Below are 27250 nucleotides of genomic sequence, written 5' to 3' on the forward strand. Positions count from 1 at the left end.
TGATTCCAGGACCCTGGAATCATGACCTGAGCCGAAGGCAGACGCTCAACGACTGAGCCACCCAGGCGCCCCGGAAAGAGTTCATATTATTAAATTTTATATGATGGCTTCAGATTTCAAGATAATTTAAGGTGATACACTCGTTATTATAGGGCTATCATTTGGTTCTCATTACATCACTCTTTTTGGCAGGTTTGGGTGGACACATTGAATGAATCTGAGTCGAGAAAGATATATGGTTTTTTCTCAGTGTATTTTGTGCCATAGGGAAAATGGATTTGAAGTAACATCTTCACCTGCAGTGGTTTCTGGAATTGTAAAAAACAGAGATGTTCATAATGGTCTTGAGGAGCTTTTCTCGTTGATCCTAGGAACGGTAGAAAGAACCAGAGTGAAGTCATTGTGAAAACACGGCCAGGGCTTTGCTGATACACAGACATTGTCTCACACAGGGGCGGAAGCAGCCTGGCTGGCCACAGGTCCAGTCATTAAGTAATTTGAGTTAATATGACAACTAATGAAATATTGGCTTCTAAGGGATCTATTGATATCCCCAGTTTACATCTGAGAAACCTCAGAGATGTTAAGTAACTTACATGGGCAGGTCATAGAGCTAATAAATGATGGAGGTGGGACTCAAATCTACGTCCTTATCTAGGTCCATTTATCCAGAGTCTGTGCTCTTAACTGCTGCCCTGTTCTGCCTCTGTCTTAATTGAATCATCTCTTCCAGCAAAGTTGACCTCCCCCCCTTTCTATGCTATCTATCTACTTAGCCCACCTCATATATCAGGTTAGAGGCCAGTCTTTCCTACCGGTTCATGAGTTCCTTGGAAGCAAAGCTCTTAGTAATTAATCACTGTACCTAACACAATGCTTGGCAACAGAGTAGATGCCCAATAAATGTCTAACGAATGGGTGGATATTATTATTCTATTTTCTAGACTCTTCTATCTAGCAGATAGATGTAACACCTCCACTAATCTGTCTAGTAAACATCTCAGACTTACCATGTCCAAACCATACTCTTCATATTCCTGGCAAGACGTGCTTTACCTAACAGTCTTCCCATCTTAGTTGGTGGTGTCTACTTTCTTTCATTTACTCAGCCCAAAACCTTAGAGGGTTCTTTAACTCGTCTTTTTCTCAAGTCTCACATCCACCAGCAAATCCTGTAAATTCTACTTTAAGTATATAATTTGAACCCTACCATTTCTCCTCACTTTCGCTGCTACTGTTCTCGTCTTTTAAAAAAACAATAATTTATTTTGTTCACTATTTGTCTCCCCTCACCACCATATAAGCTCCATGAAGATAGGGATCTTTGTCTCTTGTTTACTGCCATTTCCCAAATATCTAGAACAGAATCTGTTAAATGATAAGAATATTTTTCTTTTTTTTATTTATTTTTTATTTATTTAATTATTATTTTTTTAAAGATGTTATTTATTTGACAGAGAGAGACACAGCCAGAGAGGGAACACAAGCAGGGGGAGTGGAAGAGGGAGAAGCAGGCTTCCCGCGGAGCAGGGAGCCTGATGTGGGGCTCGATCCCAGGACCCTGGGATCATGACCTGAGCCGAAGGCAGACGCTTAATGACTGAGCCACCCAGGCGCCCCTATTTTTCTTTTTTTAGAAAGAGAGAGAACGAGAGTGCATGACCAGGAGGGACGGGTAGGAAGGGGGAGTGACAGAGGGAGAGGGAGAGAGACAATCTTTATCAGGCTCCATGCTCAGCGCAGAGCCCAATACAGGGCTTGATCTCATGACCCTGAGATCATGACCTGAGCCGAAATCAAGAGGTGGACACTAATCCGACTGAGCCACCCAGGCACCCCCATGATAGGTATTTATTACATGCTTTCTGGGTATATGAAAGAAAAGGTGAAGAAACTCATCACATAGTTCAGGAAGTGTATGTTTTGAGCTATTGGATTGGGTGTGCTTTACACACGTTTCCAGCTCTATGATCCCATGACTGGCTTTCTAACTGATACGCCTCTTACTCAACTACAGGCCAATGTTCACTAAGAAAATTCATCATAACAATTATTTATATAGAGCAAGAATTATTTACATAGAGTAGCTTTTTGTTGGTCAGTTCAGCAACAAAACTTTCTACAGCTAGCACTTAACATGCAGTTACTTTCTCTGTTCATGTTAACAGTCCTCTCCATCAGAAGCATGACCCGTTCCTACTCTTCCTGAGCCCATTTCTGTACTTGTCCACCCCCACTCTCAGATGATAAACACAGCACTGACTGCAGGAAAAGAGAGAAGCCCTCACTTGTTCCCTTGAGTTTCCTTTTTCCCTGTATACGAGCTGATCATATTTTGTATTCACCTGAATGTTTTGTGCTTTTGGTCTCAGAATGAGCTGTTTTTTAACATCAGTCTGTTCACCAGTACTTTTGATCCTATCCTCTTAAAGATTTGCTTCCGCCATTCTCCCCCCATTTGTATTTTTCATGTTTCTGGCTGCCCTTGTTCCTTCCCCTCAGCTTATTCAACTTGACAATATGTATCAGCTAGGGTCTGGCAAACAGCAGGTGGTTGAAGTCTGTTGTTAGTTTGCTTCCTCAATTGCTGCCAGTCTTTCTTACACCCAGAAAAACTGACATCTTTTCTTGACACTGAATCTCCCCAAACTGCCACACTGTTTCTTTCCATCTCCAGCTTTTTCCATCAAAGTTCTGCAGCTTGTCTCTTCCTTCAGTTCTACTTGTTTACCTAATTTTCACCCCCACATCTCACATTGATCCAATCATGAAATCAAATGCTCTGCTTTAGTCTTCATCCAGCTCGGCTCCTCTATGGCATTTGACAACAAAGACCATGTCCTCCGTTTACAATTTTCTTCTCTTCTGGATTTTTTCAACATTTCTCTCTTCTGATTCTCCCCTTCAACTGTTCTTTCCCACTTTTCTTTGGCAGGTAGTTTACTGCCTCCACCCATTCATTGCTCCTTAAGTACTGGAAAAGCCCAGATTTCTGTCCTTAGCAAGTTTTTCTTTTTTATGTATACACCTTTCTTTCTCATCCAGGCACGTGCCCTGAATTTATACCTGTTTGCAGATCACTCCCCAGTCTGTATCTCCTTTCTAGACTTTCTCTCACAACAGATCTGTTTCTACTTTCTGGATAGCCTGGAGTTGCCTCACACTCAATACAACAAAAAACTGAGCTGAGTATCTTCTCTAGTGCATTTGCCTTTTCCTGTATTTCTAATGTAATGATGTCACCTGTCACCTAGATCCCCACAGCTGTCCGTGCATGTTGTGTTTTATTCATCTTTGCATCCTCTATGTCATTCCCTGCCCCCCCCAAGTTTGCTCTTGATTTTTCTATAAAGGTTACATAGAACATGTTGAACACGCTGTTGATGATTGATAAAAATTGTCTAATCCCCGGGCGCCTGGGTGGCTCAGTTGGTTAAGCGACTGCCTTCGGCTCAGGTCATGATCCTGGAGTCCCGGGATTGAGTCCCGCATCGGGCTCCCTGCTCGGCAGGGAGTCTGCTTCTCCCTCTCCCACTCCCCGTTTGTGTTCCCTCTCTCGCTGTGTCTTTCTCTGTCAAATAAATAAATAAAATCTTAAAAAAAAAAAAAAAGGAAGAAGACTTAAATAAAAATAGACATTTTCCAAATCGGCATGGATGTCAAGTCCTTAAAAAACTACATTGTGATTCTTGCTTGGAAAATGGTAGAGTACATTATTGACTCTCATTTTCCCCCCTTTATATCCAAACCCTTTTCCATATAACTAAGCATTCTCCCACTGAAGATATAGTGAAAGTCTCCTCCCTTTCACTTTGGGCTCTGCCATGTGATTTGCTTTCACCAACGAAGGTTAGCCGACTTGAGACATTAGGCTTGGCATGCACTTGGAGGTTGGGTTTCCCTTCTTTGCAATCACTATAGGAGTCCTATATCAAGGCTACCACCACGGGGCCCAAGAGAAGAATGAAAGACATCGCGCCCCAGCTGCCCCTGCTGCCCCACAGATCAGCAGGGAGAAGCAAAGCCACACCCCCAAACCCAGAAAAGATCAGCTTCTGGAAGTCTAGACTGTCTGCAGATGTACAAGATACGTGCTTATTGTTGAAAGCCACCAAAGTTTTGTGTTATCATGTGGCAGTATTTGCCTGATACAAATACCAATATCTTTTTTTTTTTTTACTGGCTTTCTTCTTCCTTCTTTTGACATTGTGCATCCTCCTCTGCTCTAATCTAGACAGCATGCTCATGTAAAAAAATGACTGGCTTTGGAGTCACGGTCCTGATTTTGAACCCATCCCACTAATGCTAATAAACTGAATAAGCAACTTTGCTCCTTTCAGACTTGGTTTTTTTAATCTGTGAAGTAAGAATAAAAATACCTGTAACACCCTTTCATGGGTAAATTATGTTAAGCATCCAGCATACAATGATCAGATTATACTCAACAAATGAGTGGTAACTGACTGGAAGGGATTACAAACAGAGAGAGAACAGGTGACTCTGTTCATTCTATTCCCCGGCCCCTACCCCTCCTATCCCATTCCTTTCCCCTCAAACACGCTCTTCTTAGGCTCAGAACAGGTCTCTCATAGTGTGTTCTCTCTGACTCCAGTACTGTGATAAAGATGGTCTTTCTCATTCTCTTCCTGGCTATACCCATTCTCCAGGGACAAGTCACTGTAAAGAGTGATTTTTATGTTCAGCTTTCCGGTCGTCTTTAAGGTATGTCTCTGTATTTGTGTGTATATAATATTAGCCTGGTCTTTCATGGGGGGCATTTAATCCATTTATATTTAATGTAGTATTTATATATTTGGCTTTTTAGCTACTTGATCTATGTACCTTTTTATATTCTCTTGTTGCCTTCATTTGCATTAATCTTTTGCAAGTTCATTATTTTTACTCTATGAACTTGTCAGTTATACATTCCTTTACTGTTCTTTTAGTGGTTACTCCAGAGATCACAACATAGATCATTACTGTCTAAAAAAACATAGTACTTCACCACTTTCCCAATAATGCTAGGACCTTAGAACATTTTGACTACATCCACTCTCTCCATCTTATGCATTATTGACAAATATTTTGATACTCATAAGACATTATTTTCATATCAGTATTGATTTATATTTATCTACATGTTTACCTTTCTGTAGCTTATTATTTACTGTATTTCTATATTTCCATCTCTTAGTCAACATTGCCAGAGGTTTTAGTCATCTTTTCATAGAACCAGGTTCTTTACTTTGCTAATGTACTTTTTTGGTCATTACTTTCTTGTAGTTATCTCCTTTCTATGTTATTTTATTCTTTTACTTAAAAAATTCTCATGGGGCACCTGGGTGGCTCAGTCAGTTAAGTGTCTGCCTTCGGCTCAGGTCATGATCTCAGGATGGAGCCCCAGGACGGAGCCCCATGTTGGGCTCTCTGCTCAGCAGGGAGCCTGCTTCTCCCTCTCTCTCTGCCTGCCACTCGCCTGCTTGTTCTCTCTCTCTCCCTCTCTGTGTCAAATTTTTTTAAAGATTTTATTTATTTGACAGAGACACAGCAAGAGAGGGAACACAAACAGGGGGAGTGGGAGAGGGATCTCAGGGTCATGAGTTCAAGCCCCACATTGGGCGCAGAGTCTACTTTAAATAAACTAATTTTTGGGCGCCTGGGTGGCTCAGTTGGTTAAGTGACTGCCTTTGGCTCAGGTCATGATCCTGGAGTCCCTGGATCGAGTCCCGCATCGGGCTCCCTGCTCGGCAGGGAGTCTGCTTCTCCCTCTGACCCTCCCCTCTCTCATGTGCTCTCTCTCTCATTCTCTCTCTCTCAAATAAATAAAATAAAAAAAATAAATAAATAAAAAATTTTAAAAAAATAAATAATTTTTAAAAATTTAAAAAATTCTTAAGTTGATCATCTAGGTCATTAATTTTTTAGCTTTTCCTCTCTTGTAACCCTCTAAATACCATTTTCACTGCATTCTGCATGTATTGATTAACAATATTAACATTTTGTTTTAGTTCTAAGTATTAGTAAGTCTGTGTGTGATCTCTTCTTTAATACAAGAGTTATTTAATGCAAGAGTTTTTTATGTGGGCATTTTAAAGTCTCCAAACATAGTAACTTACAATTCTTGTTGTCGCAGGTTTTCAAATAAAATATATTGTGGTCAGAGAACATCATCTGTGTTATACGCACTTGCTATTTGTTGAGACTTTTCTACACTCTATAGTAGCAATTATTTTAAGTGTCTTATATCTGTTTGAGAACATATATTCTATAATTGTGAGGCATGGATTTTTACTCCCCATACTTATTAAACTGTGTTGTACAAATATGTATCCTTACTGGTTTTTCCATTTGCTCAATCTGTCAATAACCGGGGGAGGTGTATTTAAGTGGATCACCAAGGTGATGGATTTGTCAATTCTCCTATTTAATTCTACCAATTTCTGGCATATAATCTGAGGTGACTTCGTTGAGCACATACAAATTTAGACCTATTATACTTTCCTGGTGGATTAAACTTTTAACGACGTAGATGCCTTACTTCTCATCACGCTTTTTGTATAAAAAAACTTTTGTCGGGGCACCTGGCTGGCTCAGCTGGTTAAGCGGCTGCCTCCGGCTTGGGTCGTGATCTCAGGGTCCTGGGATCGAGCCCCGCATCGGGCTCCCTGCTCCACGGGAAGCCTGCTTCTCCCTCTCCCGCTCCCCCCGCTGGCGTTCCCTCTCTCACTGTCTCTCTGTCAAATAAATAAAATCTTTAAAAAAAAATTTTTTTTGTCAATATTAAAATAATTCCCTTAGCTTCTTTAGGTTAGTATACTCCTGGTAAATTCTTTTCATTCTTTTACTTTTAGTTGTTCATTGTTCTTATATTTTTGTGTGTCTTTGGTATATAACCTATTGCTCCAACAGACTTTTGAGCTCACCTTAATAATCTCTTTTATTTAACCAATATTTTGTTCGTTTTCTTCACATATTTGGGCTGTCTGAAACTTTTAGATGCTTATTTTTTGCCTTTCTTTGGACAATATGAGTTACTTCCCTACTTTTGTTTTTAAATTCTTATTTCTAATTTTCCCTCCACTATTTAGAATATTACTTACTCTATTTCTTGTAATGAGTATCCTTAATATCGCACAGTGCGTACTTAATAATTTAATGTAATAATTTATTAGTGCATACTTAGTATCCAAAGTTAACCAACATCTTATAGCTTTTGTCCTGAACAATTCATGAATGCTAACACACTCAAATTCTGAGCACCCTACCCCAATTTACATGCTATTTCTATTCTCTAGTAGTTTGTCCAAATTAGAGTCGTTGTAGAAGAGGGCCTTTCAGAATATCTCCTCAGAGTTAAAGAAGGAAGCAGAGATCTTCTTCCTTTCTTTCTGGATCCAGTTTTCTGCTTTTGTATTGATGTTTCCCGGCTCATGGTTAACTTATCACTGTTCGGGTACTTTCTTCCAACTGCTCCCCAGCTCTTAGCCTTGAACTGCTTCTTGGTAGAGCTTTTGCAGAGATTCAGTAAATGAACTGAAGGTCCAAACAGTTGCTGTAGTCCTCTTGCTGAGATAGTTCCTTGGTAAGTAGTCTCTTGGACTCTTCTAAGGGATCATAAGATGTACAACTAATGGAGGAATAACAACTAATGGAGGAACCACAGATAAATGTGTCCAGAGCAGTAGTCTTACAGGAAATCCTGGGAATTTACAGTTTCAATAATCTTTCTGTACAAATGGCCTTTTGAAGCCTTGTCATATTCTGCACGGATCATTACTAAGATTTATACTCTATTTAAATGAAGATTATTATTTTTCATACACCTTTGCAGAGGATTGGGTCTTTTTGCTTGAGCTACCTATTACTTCTGCTTCTGGAAGTCTTTATATAAGTTCTGTTCTTTAGCTCCCAGTTTCCACTGAAGAGCCCCTGTCCTTACAAATAATCTAGTCTGTGCTCTTTTTAAAAAAAATCAAATTGCATTCCCTCTTCTCCCTTTTTACCTGAAACTTCCATGAACATACACATACAGTAAGAACAGGAACCTATTCATTATAGGATACCCTTACTTTTGCTGCCCTGACAAGAATTCTTTGTTTCTTCTTCTTATTATTAAGGATAATTTACAATGACTGATATCTAAGGAGAGACCAAAACTTGTCCTTGCCAGCCTCTTAGGGCTTCCCCAAGGAGGAATCAAGTTATTCCACGTAAAAGGAGATGTGTTCATCAATGTGTCTGAGAACATTGAATTCTGCCAAAGCAGATTAGTGAGTACATGGGTAGGGCACTCATTTTTTGGCTTTTAGTCTGTTCCTCTCCCACAAATCAGATTCATGGGTCAGTTGGCCAACATCACTAGAAATTTAAGGAGGCAGAAAAAAAATTTTATGTGTATTTCTCTCAGGGAAAGTTATTGCGGCTGGAAGAAGTACTTTGGTCAGCTGAGGGAGATCTCAGAGGTAAAACTAAAAAATATCTGTGTGGAAGACTACCAAATTATTCATGTACATGGCATATAATAATTCACTATTTCTCAGGACAGCTTTTGTTCTCCAAAACCATCACAGGGTCAGATTAACTCTCATCTGTGTTGATGTCCTTCCTGGGAGCTTGGTGAATCAAAATGGCTTAGGAAGGCGTGCACACTAGCTCATTTTCCTCATGCAAGGGGGCGATCTAAAGGTTGTTGCTCTGACACGTGAGGCTTGGAGTGAATGGTCTCTGCCAACTTTGCAGGACTCAGTGGGGTGTTTTCTTGTTCACCATTTTGCTGCACCGTGAAAAGAATGCATGTTCTATTAGATCTTTCTGTTGAGTTGGGCTCTGGAGAAAGCATTTTTTAGCTTGCTTTGGTTCTAGTACTTTGAGGTTAATCTACCAAATGAACTCTCCATGGGGTTCATTGGAGTTCACTAGATTCTGCTCTAGACTTTGAGGCCTAAGTTCCAGATAATAAAAATATATTCTGCCTTGAACTCTTTCCATTTATTTCTCTTGGGTAAGTGAGATGAAGAGGCTGAATATTCCTTGGTTATTCCTAAACTAAATGGCCAAGAACTCAAATATTATCATTTTAATTTCATAACTTGATTAGCTTGTGCCTTAATTTCCAACAATCTATCAATTTCCTTGAGTTGTTGATTTACAGTACTTTATAGCTTCCTCCAATTATCTTTAAAATCCTGCCTCTTTATTCTCCAAAAACTTTAATTTAGTATGGTATTCAAGAACACCAGTATTCAACTGTTTACAAAATCCTACAGGGAACCCCTTAAGGGTAACCTGTGGCCCAGCACCTGCCCGTTCAGCTGCAGTCTCTTGCTCACTGCAGGTTCTTGCATAGGCCCTTCTGCTGCAAACTTCAGTTCTGCTCATGCTCAGGTTTAGGAGACAGTATGCCCCTCCACGAACCTCAGAAAATAAAGTTATTTTACAAGCAGAGATTTAGTGTCAGCATATGAAACTTTGCTGGGGGATCGGCAATAAGAGAACTATTTGATGTTCCAACAAACTGGACGAGTCTCTCACTTTTCCTCATGTACAATTCTCTTGACAGTTTCTCACTTACTGCAGTAACCAGGTAAATCCGTGAATAAAGTCACTGTTCTGTTAGAACAAATTTGTTCTGTTACCTCCAGAATTGTATCAGCTCCCATAACTGGTATGAGCTAGGAAAAATGGGTCTCTTGAGGCTGTATTTCACCCAGCACAAATATGCTTCGACCTCAGATCTAGGGTTCAGAAATGTCTGCCCATTAGGAGTGTCTTCTGCAAACCACAGGCATAGGTCTTAGCTCAGTATGCCATCTATTCCCTTTGGCTCTGCTAAGCATGACCGGCCTCATGGAAAACTACTTTGTACTCTCTGATGTCTTTGTATGTATGATGTTCAGAACTATCTGGAACCTGAAGCCTTGGGAAGTAAAATGGAAAGTTCCAGAAACCAGGGAACATGGCTGCCGGTGTTACATTTATTTATTCCATATGTGTTTATCTCCAGGACAACGACTGACTGATATCAAAGCCAAACTGGTCAACTGGAGTATCATTACTGACCAAAATGAGAATTGCCTTGTTGAGCTGGTAGGGCTGAGGCCTTGTTATCCCACCCATTTTCTCTGTACACACTGGCACATAATGGACTGAGAAACAGCTGAAGAAACCATGCACAGAAGACAATCTCCCTTCTCATGCTTTAATCCCATACCCTGTGCTCCACTTATGGAGGACGCTCATCCAGTCCTTGCCACTCCCACAAGCAGAGCAGGTGAGGTTCATAATTATTCAACCTCATCTCCAAGGAACCTTTATCAGGCAACAGAGATCCTACTATCAGGCCATGAGATAATACTATTTAGTTCTTAATTACATAAAAATGAGATCACATAAGAAAAAGCAAACAACGCAATTACATGAAAGCCATTTACTCCTGGTAAATTCCTCAGGGTCCCAGGTGCTGGGGTTCATAATTTTCCCTGATATCAGAGAACCAAGGCGGGGATGACAGGGGCTGGGTGTCAGTGTAGTCTTGATGGCCTTAGCCAGCAGCAACAGCTTTTAAAAATTATGCTCCATAATTTGGTCTCAGGTCTTCTTGTGTTCTTCATATAAAGGAAGTGACCCAGTCAATCATGACTCTGTAATTACTATAGTACCTATGTAAGCTGACATGGTTCCAAAATCCCCTCACAAACCCATGTGAAAAGGGCAGGAGGGGTGGGCTTGTACACGTGTGGGAATGTAAATGATTTCATCATGGTTTAATTATGCTTTAACTGACTCCCCCAGCACCCAATTGTTGCGTCTCACTTTTGCAGAAGTGCTAGGGGCAAAACCAAGAGGCTGGTAGAACACTAAGAAGGGTGGGCATGAGTATTCTAACAGGAAAGCACCCCACAAGGAAAGAGGCTTCTGACTAGGTCCTCCTTTCTAGCAGGGTCTGGCACCTGGTATTTTGGCAACGGATAAGGGAGCAGCCTGACAAGGTCCATGGGAAACAGCCTCGAGGTTTTCCCCCATCAGACACTTCTCCCATCTCTCCCCAGGATCAAAGGAAAGTGCATGGTGAAGAAATGAACCAGTGAGAGATCTGTAGTTATCCCGTGAGTGTGTGGCAGAGCCATGAGGATGCAAATCTCCGGCCTTGAGTTCAGGGCTGTGTGCTTTAAGATTTGAGCCCAGTAAAGACAGAATCCTAGAGGCCGGTCCCTTACCATACCTAAAGGGCTGTCCTGGGCAACTTTATACTTGAGGCTGTGAAGCAGTCTTTAGGATATGCGACAGCCTATTTTGGGCAAAACAGAATAACCACAACCTCGGAAGTCTTCTAAATCTCCTCCTTCACACCCATGAGGTAGAGGCAGGAACACTCCGGTCAAGGAGAAGCCTCCACCCAGGTTGTACTTTGGGCAAAAAAATCTCCTCCAGGTGTAGAAGAAGGTTGAGAGGTTCTGCCAGGGGGATTTTATTTAGCTGTGGGAAGAGGTGACGTAGATCTGGGCAAGTGAGGGAGACTCCCTGGAAAAGGTCTTCCCGAGCTGACAAGGGGCATCTCCTCGCCCATCCCCGGGTGAGGGCTGAATGCAGACCGCCTCACACAGGAAGCTAGCTAGGAGGTCTTTTCTGAGTGGGTCCTCTGATGCCTGATTAAGTGATAGCCCCTACTGAAGCTTTTTCCACAGGTAGGGCAGGTGAACGGTTTCTCGCCAGTGTGGGTTCTCTGATGCCTGACAAGGTGGTCCCTCCGACTGAAGCTTTTCCCACATTCGTTGCACCGGCAGGGCCTCACTGAGGCGTGTCCTCGCAGGTGCTTGGCAAATGCTGCGCTGTGGCTGAAGCACCGCCCGCACTCGCTACAGAGATACAGCTCCTCAGCGGCGTGCGTCTTCCGGTGTGCCAGATACCGCCTGTGGTCGCTGAAGTCCTCCCCACACTCTCCACACAGGTAGGGTTTGCCTCCAAGGTGGATTCTTTGGTGTGTTGTGAGCACAGACTTCTGGCTGAAGCTTTTGCCACAAATAGTACAGAAGAAGGGTTTTTCTCCTGTGTGTGTCCTCTGATGCCGGACAAGGTCTGAGGTCCAGCGGAAGTGTTTTCCACAATCGTCACATCTATATGGTTTCTCAACAGGTGGAGTTCTCTCAGCCTGGACCAGAGAGGAGGTCTCATCCAAATTCTTCCGGTTTAGGGGAAATTTATAAGGAGTGCCCATTTTGTGAATCTTCTGGTGCCTGGCAAGATGCGAGCTGCGCGTGTAACTTTTTCCACACTCCATACATTTATAGGGTTTCTCTCCTGTGTGAGTTCTTAGGTGTCTAACAAGGTGGGAGTTACAAGTGAAACTTTTCCCACATACAGGACAGTCATGGTGTCTCCCTAACAAGGGGTGGACAGGCATGGTTTCCCGAAGATTCGATAAACTATTAACTTGAGAAATATTTGTACCAAATCTTCTTTCGTTAAGTCTATTTGGATCATCCTCAAAGACTATTTCCCAGTCTGGAGTCTGGTGGATTTCTGGATCTCCCAAAATAGATCTGTGTAGATCTTCCAAACTTAGATCTTCCGGCTCAAGATACTCTTCTTCATCTTCACTCCTATCTCCTGTAGAGAGGGTGAGAGAACAGGGGAAATTATAGAGGGGATGATGCCTTCCACACAACGGCGGGATTTTTAAACTGTCTTGGGAAGGCAAGACCACACAGAGAGAAGCCCGTATTTCATAACTGCAGAGGCTGGGAAAGAAGGAAATAACTGGTCAACTGATTTCTGTCATGTGCCAGGCACTTTCTTATATGTTATCTCATGCTGTCGACAAGCCTTGGTGTGGACAAAGATTATTATCCTCATTTCACAAATGTGGACACTGAGGACCAAGAGTTTAAGTGACCTGCTTCATATAGGACTACAGCTGCATTCCAAAGTTCCCATTTTTTCTCTTTCACCATCTTACATTACATATCCCTCACACGAATGATGGGAGGGGAAAGAGGAGGATGAGGACAGAAGAATTTGGCATTCAGAGGGAGACAGGGGTGATGGCCAACAGGTTAGAAGAACCAATGAGAGGGGCACCCCAGAGGGAGAGGGGAAGTGCCAGCTCTGTGGGGGAAGATGCCTTTTGTTGTTCCTCACCTGTGTAGGTAAAACTCAGGATTTCTGGCTCTTGAGGCTCTTGAGGCTCTGGGATATCTGGGACCAAAGGCTCTTCCTCTCTAACGTGGGAGATCTCATCTAGTCTGGGGATTGGAAATGCTGCTCAAGAGAGGGAAAGCGGGACATTACGATTGGTTCAGCAATTCCCTGTGTTAAGAGCAGATCTTTGCTGTTGGGTAGACTGCAGAACAAATGGACAGCCCAGTCAGTGGATCCAATCTGGTCTTTTTAGCTTGAGCACCTCTCACCAAATCCTGCATATTTCATGCCCTTTGTCTGCGACTTGATAATCTAGGACCGCTAATGCTCCCTCTTTCCCCATATTCAAGTAAGCAGATCAACTTCTACTGCTGGTTTCAAAACTCACACACTACCTCAAATATACTAAAGCTATATATTGTAATTTTATTCTCTTATTAGAAGCTTCCAACCACTTTCTAAGCATTTCCTCTTCCCTTTAACTTGGAAGGATATCGTCTTGCTTATAGCTCATCCTTCAATCTCACTGGGGGGGCAGGCGTAAGAGAAGCATGGTGCATACAGTCTAAGATCTAAGACCCCCACAATTTCCAACAGGAGAAAGACCTCTGTGCTCAGAACACCCTAGAAACACTTGAAATTCCTTACACAAAGAGACCACAATTCCACAGTCTTCTTCCAAGACATATTCTCCATAGAACTCTTTCTGTGCGGGATCCAGATCGCTCCACTGGTCCTGGGAGAAGCACACAGCCACGTCCTTGAAAGTTACCAATCCCTGAAACAACACAGGCTTCAGTTAAAAAGGGGCGGTTCCTGGAGCTGCCCACTTAGTTCCCGGAATGAAGGTTACGCCCGGAGACCAAAGGAACACACACAGGACTCCGGGCTCCCTTCGGGAAATCTGTGGCACCCTTGGCTGCTGCTCCCCGACTTCCTACTTCCTCCTCCGGGCTCCCCGGTCCCACTGCTTTCTCTCAGGGCAAGCCTCTGCTCTTCTTCTTGAGCATATGGGTTAACATACAAGAAAAGTCTTAAAAGTTCTAATTAACTCCCTATTTGATGCCTTAATGCCACCTACATTTCTGCAAAAATTCACCTTTTCTGGAAAGCTCTCCCTAACTGACCTTCTCCAGGGACCCCCATCATCTACACGGTCGGCAGAGCACACACAGGCCCTTTTGCTGCAGCTAGACTACAATCTGAAACCACGGATGCTTCTTTTCCTTTTCTCTCCAGCCTCTAGCTTAGTTTTCGGGCCCTGACTATTTTAAGGGATTCCTATGAGTCGTGGCCTGACTGAGTGCAGTCCTTGCAAGAGGACACCACACAATTTCAGAAATCATTTCTGCAGCAGTCAGCCATTCTTACAAATGACTATCAAGTTTACTCCTAAAAAAAAACCAAGAAACAAGCCTTCATTCAGCAACTTCCAGGTTGTACTGGAGAGTTCTAAAATAATCCTATTTTGTTAGTTCCTCTCTCTGGGCAGTGGCAAATAAAGAGGCTCTGGAGCCTGCAGATCCAACTGAGACTGTGATAATTCATCCCATTCGATTCAACTCCTGCTGCAGACACGTCTAGAACTGAGAACTTAAGTTGGCGAAAGAAGGGTGCAAATTTGTGTCCTGTCTGACCCGTTCAGTATACAGCTAATGCCTGATGGTTCTTCAAATTCTCTGAGGCACAGAGGGAAACTAGAGCACACCTGTGAAAGAGCAGTAAGAAGGGCAACCATCTCTGGGTTTCCAGTGTTCCTCTCTTCAGGAAGGTCTGGGTCCTGGGACACTGGAACCTCTACGATGAAAAGAGTGCGGAGATCAGCAATATGCAGTGTGCCCATGTAAGTGGCCAACAGCCGAGTGGCTCTCATGCTCTTTGGTAGGAATCAGGAAACTGGCCCAAGGGCAGCTCAAATCATCCCAATGCCACCATCTGGAACACTACTGAAATGCCAAGAGAACAACCAAGGATAAAGCTCGGCCCAGTTTCTGGGGGACTCTAGCTAGTACTGTCTCCTCTCAACATCCTGGATTCTGTGATTTATTCCCACTGTGCTCCACACCTAGCCTCCTTAGTAGAGGGGAAATATCCCCCTTCCCACGCTCTGCCCGTCACAATGCCCCGCTTCTGCTGAGACTTCCCACCGCTCTCCTGCAGGGGCTGGAACTCCAATTCATGGCACAGGCTCTGCTCTTCTGGTGGCCCCAGATCAGGGCTCTGTATGGTCTCCTCACAGGACGCCTCGGGAGTCGAGGTCTGCACAGGGTTCTGCAGCTCACTAGGTGACTCGGGCTCTGCTTCTGGATGCACCGTCTCCTCTGACAGGACTTCCTGGCCATGAACATGGACAGTCACCTGGGAATAATTCCAATTTCCAGTCAGCATGGAGTCAAGAGGAAAGTCTCGGTTGACATCAGGGCTTATTTTTGGAGAACCTGCCAACAGAAACACTCCCAAAGAGTCCCAGATGAGGAGGGGAATCTCTGGTTCCATTGGGGCACGCAAGAGTTGTTGCAGGTTATCCTCACCAGGACAAGGCAGGGACGTTTGGGTACTGCACAGCTTCCTTACTCCCCTCAACCCTGCCCCTGTCCCCCAGGGCTCTAAGACACCCATCCTTCCCATCTCTACCTCTCCCACCTTGTTTTTGCTTTCCTGTCTTATGGTCCTGGGGGAGGGGGAGTGACTGAGAATCTAGAACTTTTGAGGAAGTCACAAAATTGGCCTCCCCAGGAACTGGAGGTTCAACAGCCAAAGAAAGGAAAACCAAAACCATATGACCCTTGAGTGCTGAGATCCCTAAGATGGTCCCCAGGCAGGTGTTTCAAAAACCAGAAAGTCACACTCACTCACTCACACAAACACGCAAACACACACCTCTGCCCCTTATGGATCTAGATGCAACCTGAAAGCACAGCCAATTAGTTTTAAAGGGTAAATGATGGGGGCCCTGTATGCCCTACCCCCAAATCCATCCTTCCAGCAAACAAATAGTCCCCCTCCACATCACATAGATCAGGACTCCCCCTCCTCACCCACCGCCTTGGTCTCCTGGGTTGTTTCTGCAAACCCTCCACCAGCGTCACCGCCTCCTCGCCACTCTCTGGCCGTTGGCCCCGCACCCAGCTCTGCAGTTCTCCAGGCAGGACGGTAAGGAACTGTTCCAGCACAAGCAACTCTAGGATCTGCTCCTTTGTCCGCCTTTCTGGCCTCAGCCACTGATGACAAAGTTCTCGCAGTCGAATGAGAGCTTCTCGAGGGCTTGCGGCTTCCTGGTAGCGAAAGCGCCGAAAGTTCTGGTGTGAGGTCTCGAGCACAGGGTCATCTCTCTGTAAGACAGACTCTGGCCTACAGGTGAAATCATCTTCCAATTTCACCATGAGAATTCCCTCTTCTTCCCAAAGATCCTGGTCCTCTGGTTCCAAGGCTGTAGCCATTGTTTGGCTCTCGGGGGGGAGGGGTCTCACACCATCTAGAGCTCACACTGTCATTTGCCCCCAGTCTCAGCCTGGGCACCTCAAGGAGTTTCTCCCAAGGGACCTGGGGCAGAGAAGTAGAGAAAAACATCAGTATAAGCGTGAGATTATACACAGGGAAAATAGTTCTGAGTTCACTCATAACCCCGCACACATAACACTTCCTTACACTATTAAATCCCCTGCCCTCAATCTCCACAACCATCAGCTATAAATAGATTTGGCTGAAATCGGATGATCTATGCCTCAAGTTATGTTCTCTTACCCCTTGTCCTTGGCCAGGTTCACACCCCACAGAGAAACAGAAAAAAACTGCATCTCTTCTTCAAGAACCCTGTGAACCTGCAAGGAGAATGGAGAGGACCACGGACGCTGCTCATGGCCTGCTAGGGCACGTGGTACTGACCATGTCACACACACGTTTACATACACACCAGGAGAAGAGACGCATCCGCCAGGCTGAAACAGATGGGGAAGCCTTTATAAAGGCTCATTCAAACTGAATTACACTCAATATGAATTCCTCTGTAAAATAGGGACTCTCAGAGATTTGAGGGGCAAATTGTGTGAGGTAACAGTCAGGAAAGCCCCTTATACAGCAGCAGGTGCACAGGCACCCCTAAGAGCAACCTTCCGCTTATTAAGATATCTTAATGGGAAGACCTCCAGACCCTCAAACCCAAGTGTTTAAAACTGAACTCATTCTGCTGACTCCCAAATCCACCCCTCTTCCCAAGATCCTGTCTTGGCTGAGATCATCACTAGCTAAGTAAACACTCAACTTTGTAATCTTTAGACTCAATTCTGATTCTTTCCCATTGCTTACAGCCCATTAAACCAATTCTACCTTGTAAGCCTCTAAATCTGTTTCCTCCTCTTTGCCACAGACCGCTTTAGTTTGGGCCTTCAGCTCTCGCCTGGACTATTGACCTAACTTCCTAACTGGGATCCCTGCGTACTCGACCATGAGTAAAGGGCAGCATAATTATGGTGAAGCTTTTGCAAAATAAGTATCGCTCAACACTCTTGGGGATACTTGGGATTTAGTCAACGTAGGCAACTGTATCTTTAGAAATGCTGCATGTGGTCCTGATGTGTGTGATGGTGGAGGACAACTAGGGCGTGTAAGGTAAGGAGTTGAGTCTGGTGTCAGGGGTTAAATTTGGGCTGTACCGTGTAGTAGGTGTGAGGCCAGAGTTAAGTTCCTATGCTCCCTATGCCTGTTTCCCCATCTGTGGCATGGAGGTAAGGATGGTATCCATCTAACAGCGTGACTATGAGGATTAAACATATCACCCTCTGTCAAGTGCTCAGAAGAGCAATGGCAACCCAATGTTAACCATCTTTCTAAATTACAGTCCCAACTGCACCGCTCAACATTTAAAAATACTTGTTAGTAAGATCAGCTATAACATCCTTGGCATGGCACATGAAGCTCTTCACCATCAGCCCTCAGTTGATTTTTCAAGCCTCATATCCTCCCCTTTGCTGTGTTATCGTGGAGCTATCATGGGTGCATTGCTGATCTTCCAATCGAAAGGGGGTGTCTTTTCAGGACACCATGCCTGTAGGAAGGCTGTTCCTTCTAAACGCAATGTTTCCACCCCCCACCTCCAATGCTGCATGGTGTGTTCCATTTCTTCACATGGCCCCCTCTTCTTCACTCCTATGATTTACACTATTAGCTCCTTATCAGTTCTTGTCTGGATTACTCCCAACTGCCTCCAATCCTGAGCCACCTGCCTCCAGGTTTGTTACCTTCAAGTTACCAAGGACAGTATCACAAGAGTGACTGGCACTCTTGGCAAATGTGATCATGTCCCTTCCCTATTTAAGATCCTCAACCATTCCTCTGTCTTGTAAGTGAAAAGCAAACTCCTAAGTATTATAGATTAGGCAGACTTTCCTTTCGCCCTCCTCTTCAATCCTTCCCAACACACGCAGCGCACACACACACACATTCTGTATGCCTGTGAAGCACCTACAAATCCCATCTCTTTAGCTTTAGAACATGTTGTTCCTTCTGAGTCTTTACCCTTCATTAGGTGAAACTTTACTTCTAAGACAGCTCAGACTTCATGCTTTCTGAGATGTTTTCTTTGATCCCATTCCCCTTACCCTTAAAATGGTGAGAAATCACTGTGCTTCTGCAGCAACATGGGCACACCTCTATCACCACATCTGTGGTATCGATCCTGGGATACCGCAATACAGCCACTGGTTAAGCTTCCTATGAAACTCCTTCAAGTTTCCAACATGCATAATAAAGTGCACAGTAAGGGAATTTAAATGAATAAACAAGTTTTCTTCCTCTTCTTTATCAGGAAGAATCCATCTTTCCCTCCATTGTTTCTACACTCTTTATTCACTGATCTTGTTAATCCTTCCTTCTAAATGTCTTTCCAATTCATCCATCTCATCTCCACTTCCATTCCCCTGGTTGAGCCAGTAGGACCTTTTAAAAACATGACCGTCTCCTACACCACACTGGTATGTAACGGACACTTGTATGTTGAATGAACGACTTTGTTCAAGTCACCCCTAGTCTTCCCAGTCCTGCCCCCTCCAGACCCCTCTCCACATGCAACCTGAAGGGTTCTTCATTTTTCAGTCTTTTGGGGCTTCATTACCTCAGCCTCAGATCCACCTTCAAGGTTAACAATCCGCTCTTAAGAGCTGGGTCTAATTAGATGCTGCCCATCAAATTGAGTTTAATTTCAATGACCCTATTATTTATTTTTATTAACGGTATCTCAAATGCCTTTTCATTCACTCATGCTCTTATTTCTCTTCCAGTAGCCTCAAATATCCACTACCTACTTTCATAGTCTGCTTTACAGAGTTCCCTCATTTCTCAGTCTTTATGTGGTAATTGTCCCACCTACTGAATCTGCAGTCTCTACCCCATGGTGGTCTGTTTTCTACAGTTTGTGGTTTTTAAAATGTTATGCCTATCTTCAGTGAGATTGTTTTCTTTGGGAGTTCTGGGAGAAGACAGAATCGATAGAGAGTCTTTGGCATAATGAAGGGATCTCAATCATCTTCAAAGTCTGAGAACCATGCCCAGGAAAGCAGACTAGAAGCTCTCCTTGTTTCCACGGAGCACTGGCTACCAGAGATTGTCTACTACGGAGTCTACAAAGTCTGCATTGACAGAAGCATTCCTGCTCTCGCTCTCCAAAGACAAAAAGGAACAGTTTTACCCTAATGCTGGCCCACATAAAACCTGCTGTTTCTAAATCCACTTCAGAAATCAATTGAGGGGCACCTGGGTAGCTCAGTCGTTAAGTGTCTGCCTTCAGCTCAGGTCATGATCCCAGGGTCCTGGGATCGAGCCCCGCATCAGGCTCCCCGCTCTGCAGGAAGCTTGCTTCTCCCTCTCCTGCTCCCCCTGCTTGTGTTCCCTCTCTGGCTGTCTCTCTGTCAAATAAATAAAAATAAAATCTTTAAAAAAAAAAAAAAGAAAAATCATCAATTGAGGTTTCCATTGCTTGTTTTGGATTTACTTTGGCAGCTCAGGAAGAGATGAAGGCAAACAGATCAGCAATGACACGATGAAGGGCAGAAGAGGAGTCCCTGGTGGGGCAAGGGATGGGAAGGAACCGGAGGCAGGCGGTGCAGTGGAAAGAACACTGGATTAGGTATCCAAAGACGTGCGTCCTAGCCCCACACCTTCAAGTAACTGGAGCAGCTCTAAGGGTTCCATGACATAACACACACAAGAGCCCTTGTAAAGGGGAAAGCCCTCTGCAGAGAACTACCCTCCTAACTCACAGGATTAGCTGAGCTCTGTGAGCTTATGAACTAAAATGTGCTGTGCAAATGTCAAGTATTAGAAACAGAAAACGGACGTTGTTTCATTCTAGGTTCCTGGGATATGCTACACCACAAGTCTGCCTGCAATTTGTTGCCCTTGGCATTCTAATACCTTCCCTCAGTGTCTGTCCTTGGAAGGGTTCCACAATGACAGATAAAACTGAAGAGGACTATATAGAGAGACTGAACCCAGGCCAGGAAGAGCAAGACTTGGTTCCAGAAGGCTCTGAAACAATGTCTGCAGAAAAGCTTCAGAAACCTAGGGATGGGTGCACTCCATGACCTAGTCTCTGAGTAAGTGTTTCTAGGATGTATGGAGCAGGACTGGGGAGATGTGGAAAAGGTAAGAGCTTTCTCCGGTCTTTGGTCCAACTACCTCTGACCCTTATCTGAATGTGTCACATGCCAGCGAAGGCCGTAACTGCATTCTATTGACAAGAACAGAAAACTGCAGGCATTAAAAGGATATATGGTTCTCTACCTTAAAATATGACTACTTGGGGAGAGCTTTCTGGATTCTAAATGACAAGGTTTGTGGTCATATAGTATCTACCCAGTAGAGAGAGACTGATCTGTTTACTGGCAAATAATCTTCAGTAGTGATCAGAGAGGTTCAAATGATTATGTTTAGCAGATACTTATTTCCCTTCCTGCCCCCAATTTTATTTTTTACCTTAATGCTGGCCCATAACCTGGAAATCTGGGTATGTCTGTTCTCTGGGGTTAACCAAACCTTCCAACTGCTCTTCTCATTGTTCTAGAATAGAAATCAACTAATAAAAATTGTTAACTGCCCTGTTCTAATGCTGTATTCTTCTTTTTTAGAGAGGGAGAGGGAAGAGAGAAAGGATGGGAAGGGGTAGAGGAGGGAAAGAGAGACTCTCAAGCAGTCTCCACACTCAGCATGGAGCCCAACAGAGGGCTTGATCTCACGATTCTGAGACAAAATCAGTCTGTTACCCAGATGTCCCGCTGTATTCTTCTTTAGAACTAAAGATTATCTGGTATGATCCTTCTACTGGAAAGATGATCTTTTATGGTTAATTATCCTGTATACAAGTGTTTATCCATGCTTTCCACATAATGGTTCAGGGCTTTGGAACCCTGAGTTTGAATCACTCTCCTCATTTACTGGCCACGGGACACTCCCTGTCTTGGTCTCATTTTCAAAATGTAGCTACACTACCTCCCTCCCATGGTTGTTTTAAGGAGTAAATGAAGTAATGTATAGAATCACTGCAGCACAGAGCCCAGTACAGAGTAGATGCTCAATAGATTTTGTTCTCTTTCCTTCAAAGTGCTTTAAATCCTTTTGGGAAGGCAAGATTTAAATGATAAACAGGCAAACAGTCCTTTATTTCATTCATCGTCATTCCAAAAAATTTTAAATGCACAGGAAAAATCTTGGCCTGCTTACTGTTATATTAAAAGTAAAGTGTTAAACTGAAAGAAGAGTCCTTGCTTTGAAAGACTTATCAGCTAAGATTAAGAGCCTTGGAACACAGATGGGATGGAACCTTCCAGCCAAGTTCTCCTGCCCAAGACCTATCAGTGGTGCTTCTCCTTACCAGTGTTGCAGTCCTGTCTCCTCCTCGAACTGGGAAGAGGCAATCTGGGGCAAGCCCGGTTAGTATACCTACTAAGGCCCTTGAAAACTTAACCCAGAAGGCTGGAGAAATGAAAGGGAAGGCATTCGCTGACTTCTGGCCTTCTAACAAATCATAATTAGTATACTTCAAACCATGTTTAAAAACTTTTTTTTTTTTAAATATTTTATTTATTTATCCATGAGAGACGGAGACAGAGAGAGAGAGAGAGAGAGAAGCAGAGGGAGAAGCAGGCCCCCAAGGAGCAGGGAGCCCGATGCGGGACTCGATCCCAGGACCCCGGGACCATGACCTGAGCCGAAGGCAGACGCTTAACCATCTGAGCCACCCAGGCGCCCCTAAAAACTTTTTTTTTTTTTTAAGACTTTATTTATATGACAGGGAGAGAGAGACAGCGAGAGCAGGAACACAAGCAGGGGGAGTGGGAGAGGGAGAAGCAGGCTTCCTGCGGAGCAGGGAGCCCCATGTGGGGCTCGATCCCAGGACCCTGGGATCACGACCCAAGCTGAAGGCAGACGCTTAACGACTGATCCACCCAGGTGCCCTAAAAACTATTTCTTTAAAATATTTTTGTCGGGGCGCCTAGGTGGCTCAGGTGGTTAAGCATCTGCCTTTGGCTCAGGTCATGATCCCGGGGTCCTGGGATCAAGCCCCGCATCGGGCTCCCTGCTCAGCGGGGAGCCTGCTTCTCTCTCTCCCTCTGTCTGCTGTTCCCCCTGCTTGTGTGCTCTCACTCTGTCAAATAAATAAACAAAATCTCTAAAAAAAATTTTTTTGCCATTTACATCTTTCCTTCATTAGATTCAGCATAAAATATCTGAGTAGCAAGAGGAGAAGTGGCTCAAAGCTTATTACAATAGGATTCAAAGAAACAGGGTAAGTCGGAGTGAGGGGGAAGACAGGAAGAAATAAACCCAGAGGCTAAATAAGTAGTGGCGGTGGGTGGTACAGGGAAATCAGGGGAAAGCCAAGACACGAATATCTTTTGCCCTGAAATTCTGCAGACTCTGTGGTTAGGATCAAGGTATAAAGTGGGTATAAAAATGTCATTGGGAGTAAATGTAAGCACAAATAATGTGAAATAAACTATAAAAACCGTTAACAATTCACTTTATTATTATTTTTTAAAGGTTTTATTTATTTGACAGAGAGAAAGACAGCCAGAGAGGGAACACAAGCAGGGGGAGTGGGAGAGGGAGAAGCAGGCTTCCCGCTGAGCAGGGAGCCTGATGCGGGGCTCGATCCCAGGACCCTGGGATCATGACCTGAGCCGAAGGCAGACGCTTAACGACTGAGCCACCCAAGCACCCCACAATTCACTGTATTTTTAATTAGTGTTTTTCTAGGTGTGTATCACAGGCCCAGGAGGCAGTGCTGGATGTTGGTAGTTCTGCCTTTGGAAGTAGGTGATCTGTGTTCTACCTTCTCCAGATGTGTCATCTGGGAACTGGGAATGACTTTCCACCTAAAGGCAGAGAGCTGGATCATCTTTTGAGAAACCATCTTGCTTTTTGATGGTGATAGAGGGGCTTCGAGAGGAACAAGGATACAGTGCTTCTTTATTGAATACCTAGGCCATGATGTATTAGCCTAAGATGGTGACAGGCATTTACTCAAGACTTCAGATGGGCTAGAGGCCACAGACAGATTTTCAAGTCCAGAATTGAGTATCTGGCCATCCTGATGATATTGGTTAACGTTCAACATGAAGCTAGGCTTTTAAACCTTAAGGGCCTAGAGGTGGTCAATGGCTTAAATAAAGCAGGTCAATCTATACCCCTCAGTTTAAAACAGAACATCACAAATGAATCTGAAGTGGGAAAAGGACACCCTTCAAACCTGACACCCACCCTGATGACAGTGGCAGCTTTCATGTGGCAGGCAGAGTTAAACTAGCTGTACCTAATTCATTACTACGATGAACATGGTCAATGCCAATCACATGGACAGTCAGAGGAACCATTATTTAGCGAAAAACAACAGGATAATATATTTTATAACTAGAGACTGACCTGAGGAGTAAACAGGGATAATTCAGAATAGTCAATTCAAGAGTCATGTATTAATGGTTTGTTTTATAACTGATATTGCCAAAATACTCTTTGCTTTGTGTCTAGATGACTTCCTTCTGGCATTGCCCGAGGCTCCCTCGCTTATGATGAGATAATAAAAGATGGGACCCATGCCTATGGGACCAGAGGAATCAGAGGAGCAGCAGTCTCCACTGCAGATTAAATCATGGTACAAAGAGGGCTGCCTGGGGGGCTCAGTCATTAAGCGCCTGCCTTCGGCTCAGGTCACGATCCTGGAGTCCTGGGATTGAGCCCTGCGTCGGGCTCCCTGCTCCGTGGGAAGCCTGCTTCTCCCTCTCCCATTCCCCCTGCTTGTGTTCCTTCTCTGTCAAATAAAAATCTTAAAAAAAAAAAAAAAAATCACGGTACAAAGAGTAGAAGGCATCCCAGGATGGCAAGGACCTCTTTATTCATTTTTATATTCTAAGTGCCTAACACTTTGTCAGATGCTTGGTAGAAAAGACGCTCAGTAAAACGTGTTGAATTTTATTAAGCTATTTCTCTTACTCCCAGTTGGATACGGATGCACTAAAATTCAGAATCAGTGGGTGCCACGGCTTTGGTAATGAATCTCTCACGGGGACAGTTATAGGAATTTGGCATCGGCATTTATCCCAATCGCCTGGGGCAATCCGGTGGCACAGCCATATACTGCTTTACAATGTGACACAGGACTAGTGGAGAAAAACTTCCTCAAAGGGAAAAGAGAGCAGGGGATATGATTATTCATTCTACAAATATCTACTGAGCATCAATTGTGTGTGCCACACAAACCAAGGTCCAGGCGGAGAAAGATGAAAAAAGCACTAGTTCTGACCTTAAAGAATTTAATAAGCAGTTAAGTAGCAGGAACTTTAGCATATACTAGCAATCTGTAGCAAAAACCTAAATATGGATATAAGCTATATGGTCAAAACAGAAGCTCCTATCAAGAGAATTAAGAAAATCAAGGGGAAAATTCATCAATATTTCATCTTCCATTTGGCATAAGATCACTACAATTTGGAGGTCTGTTTTTTTTTTAAAGTACGCTTTCTTAATTTTAAAAACGAAAGAACTCAGACCGAAGTGGTTAAATTATCCATACAAGATCATATTACTAGTTTCTAACACAGAAGTACACACACAGGTCTTTTGATCCCCCAACCACTGCACTGTTTATGTGAAGGAGACTGGCCAAAGGCAGTGGTTCTCAGTGTGAGAAACCCAAACCAGCAGCGCAAGCATCTAAAAACTTGTCAGAAATGTGCAGATATTCAAGCCCGGGGCCCAAACCTATTATCAGAAACTCTGGGGGTGGACCCAGCAATCTCTTCCACAAGCCCTCCCTTCAGGTGCTTGAGAAGCATGATAAGTTTGAGAGCCAGTACCTAAGGCAAAGAAAGTAAACTTGAGGTTCAAGCAGAAAGCATACAACTTTTCCAGTGCTGGCCAAATTTACAGGAAGGTTTGCAAAAGTCAAAAGAGTCTAGGACTGTTTTATGCCTGTGCAAATTAACTGGAAAAAAAAGTAAACCTGTAACTTACCTCATCTGTATAGTTTGTAATGCCCAAGAGTCCCTCACATCGTAGTAAACCTTGCTGTGCCCTTGAAATGACTGTCTACTGCAATATAGTATTTAAAAGAGTGCAAAAGGGGTACAGCTGGAGGAAAAAGGGGGAAAGATTATGAATCCCAGGTATTTGGTCCTAAGAGGAAAAATCCCCTTCCTCCCACCAACCCTGCCCACCCTCTTATACTAGACTCTATCAGCAGAAAGTTACCCAAGACGAATGGCCACAAACCCTAACTGCTTGGTTGTCACATACTTCCCACCAACATGCCTCCCAATGGCTTCCTCACAACCTTTCTGAAGCGGCTTTCTGGATCAAGGCCCAGGGGGGTGACTTGGAAGAGAAGCTGGGAGAAGGGAAGGGGGACTCCACTAGCTTTCTGTGGCTCCTGAGTCAGGCTGCCCTGGGAGTCACCTGCAGTGTGTGGACAGAGAAAAAGCAACGGTTCTCACCCTAACCTCCGAGTGAGAGCCTGAATGTGACAGTGCTCTCCAGGACCAAGGTGGTCAAAGAACAGCTAGGCCTAGGAGCCCACCTTTGGGGTGGTCAGTACAGGGACCAAGGCAGACAGGGAAATCAAAGCGCCTGGGAGACAAGAATCTCCAATGCCAGAAAAATAAAAATTGGGCTGACCCCTGAGAGAACACAGAATATCCATGGCATACAAACTAACAAACTTTTGGTCAAACCAGACAAGCAGCAGAGGCCTGTACACTCCTGCTGTGGGTAACGGTGGTGTTCAGAAGTGCCAAAACTGGCTGTGAGGGGTTGGAGGGGGGAGGGAAGTTGCAGGGGGAGACAGAAGTACTAGCTTGAAGGGAAGCGTGGGGTCGGTCAGTGGCAGCTGAAAAGCCACAGGCCAGACGGTATCCAAGGGTGATAAGATCACGGGTGACTGTATCTGAATGTGGGGGGGGGGGGTTGGTGGTGGAGAGAGATGGGGCTTGTCGGGGCCGGGAGCCTGCGGAGGATGGGGTGGAGCGGGGGGTGGCTCTTGAACAATCTGAAAGACCGGGTGAGAAAAAGCTAGGGGAAATAAAGGGGCCTAGACCACTCCTCCCTCGGTGCCGGGGGGCCACTTGGCGCGGAAGCAATGGGAGGTACGAACTAACTGCGTTTCTACAGGCCTCAGGAGGGGGCGGAGGGCGGTGGCTGCACCGAAAGAAGCCCGGAGCGCCATCTGCGTCCCCAGAGGTTCGAGCTCCGGCCACCAGGAGCCCCGGGGACCACAACGCCCAGACCCCCTCACTACACCGCCGCCGCCCCTTCTTCCAGGACAGTGAGATTTCCCCACGATCTGGGGGGGCGGGGTCTCAGACCTCTCCCCCTCTTCCCCGCCCTGCCCGGCTCAACGCGATCCGGCCCGGCCCGGCCCCGACCCAGCCCCTCAGCACTCACGGCTCCGGCAGCTCCGGCAGCTCCTCCCCTGCCCCGGCTTCTCCCCCACCCACTCCCGGCCGTAGCAGCGCCGCCGGATCCGAGCCGCGCGGGGCCTGGCGGGTCGAAACACGTGGGGCCTTTGCGCCCGGAACCGGAAGCTGGGCTTCGCCCCGCCTCCTCGCGGCGCTGGAGCCGCTCTAGGCAG

General features: G+C 44.7%; 1 protein-coding gene across 4 annotated transcripts; it reads right to left on the reverse strand.

The window, feature by feature from the left end:
• Positions 1 to 10184: 10184 nt before the first annotated feature.
• Positions 10185 to 27164, reverse strand: ZNF202 (zinc finger protein 202). 4 transcript variants are annotated; one of them, XM_035009173.1, is made up of 8 exons: positions 27064 to 27164; positions 25639 to 25755; positions 16176 to 16680; positions 15285 to 15495; positions 14846 to 14934; positions 13786 to 13915; positions 13138 to 13257; positions 10185 to 12606 (listed from the first exon to the last, which is right to left on the reverse strand). In XM_035009173.1, the coding sequence occupies exons 3-8, from the start codon at positions 16575 to 16577 to the stop codon at positions 11612 to 11614; spliced, it is 1947 nt and encodes a 648-aa protein (XP_034865064.1). In that variant the 5' UTR covers positions 16578 to 16680; positions 25639 to 25755; positions 27064 to 27164; the 3' UTR covers positions 10185 to 11611. The 4 variants fall into 4 exon arrangements, with proteins under 4 accessions (XP_034865064.1, XP_034865066.1, XP_034865065.1 ...); XM_035009175.1 differs by lacking the exon at positions 25639 to 25755 and having other exon boundaries at positions 27064 to 27151; XM_035009174.1 differs by lacking the exon at positions 27064 to 27164 and having other exon boundaries at positions 25639 to 26583.
• Positions 27165 to 27250: the final 86 nt, after the last annotated feature.

The sequence above is a fragment of the Mirounga leonina genome, unplaced genomic scaffold, assembly GCF_011800145.1.
Source record: "Mirounga leonina isolate KUSES-001 unplaced genomic scaffold, KU_Mleo_1.0 Mir_153, whole genome shotgun sequence".
In the NCBI taxonomy this organism is placed as follows: domain Eukaryota; kingdom Metazoa; phylum Chordata; class Mammalia; order Carnivora; family Phocidae; genus Mirounga; species Mirounga leonina.

Coding starts and splice junctions, on each gene's coding strand:
- ZNF202 (XM_035009173.1), bottom strand. CDS start 16,577: ATGGCTACAGCCTTGGAACCAGAGGACCAGGATCTTTGGGAAGAAGAG. Junction 13,916..14,845: donor TTCTTACTGCTCTTTCACAG/GTGTGCTCTAGT, acceptor GTGTTGTTTCAG/GGATTGGTAACTTTCAAGGA. Junction 12,607..13,137: donor CCTGAGTTTTACCTACACAG/GTGAGGAACAAC, acceptor CCCTCTCTACAG/GAGATAGGAGTGAAGATGAA.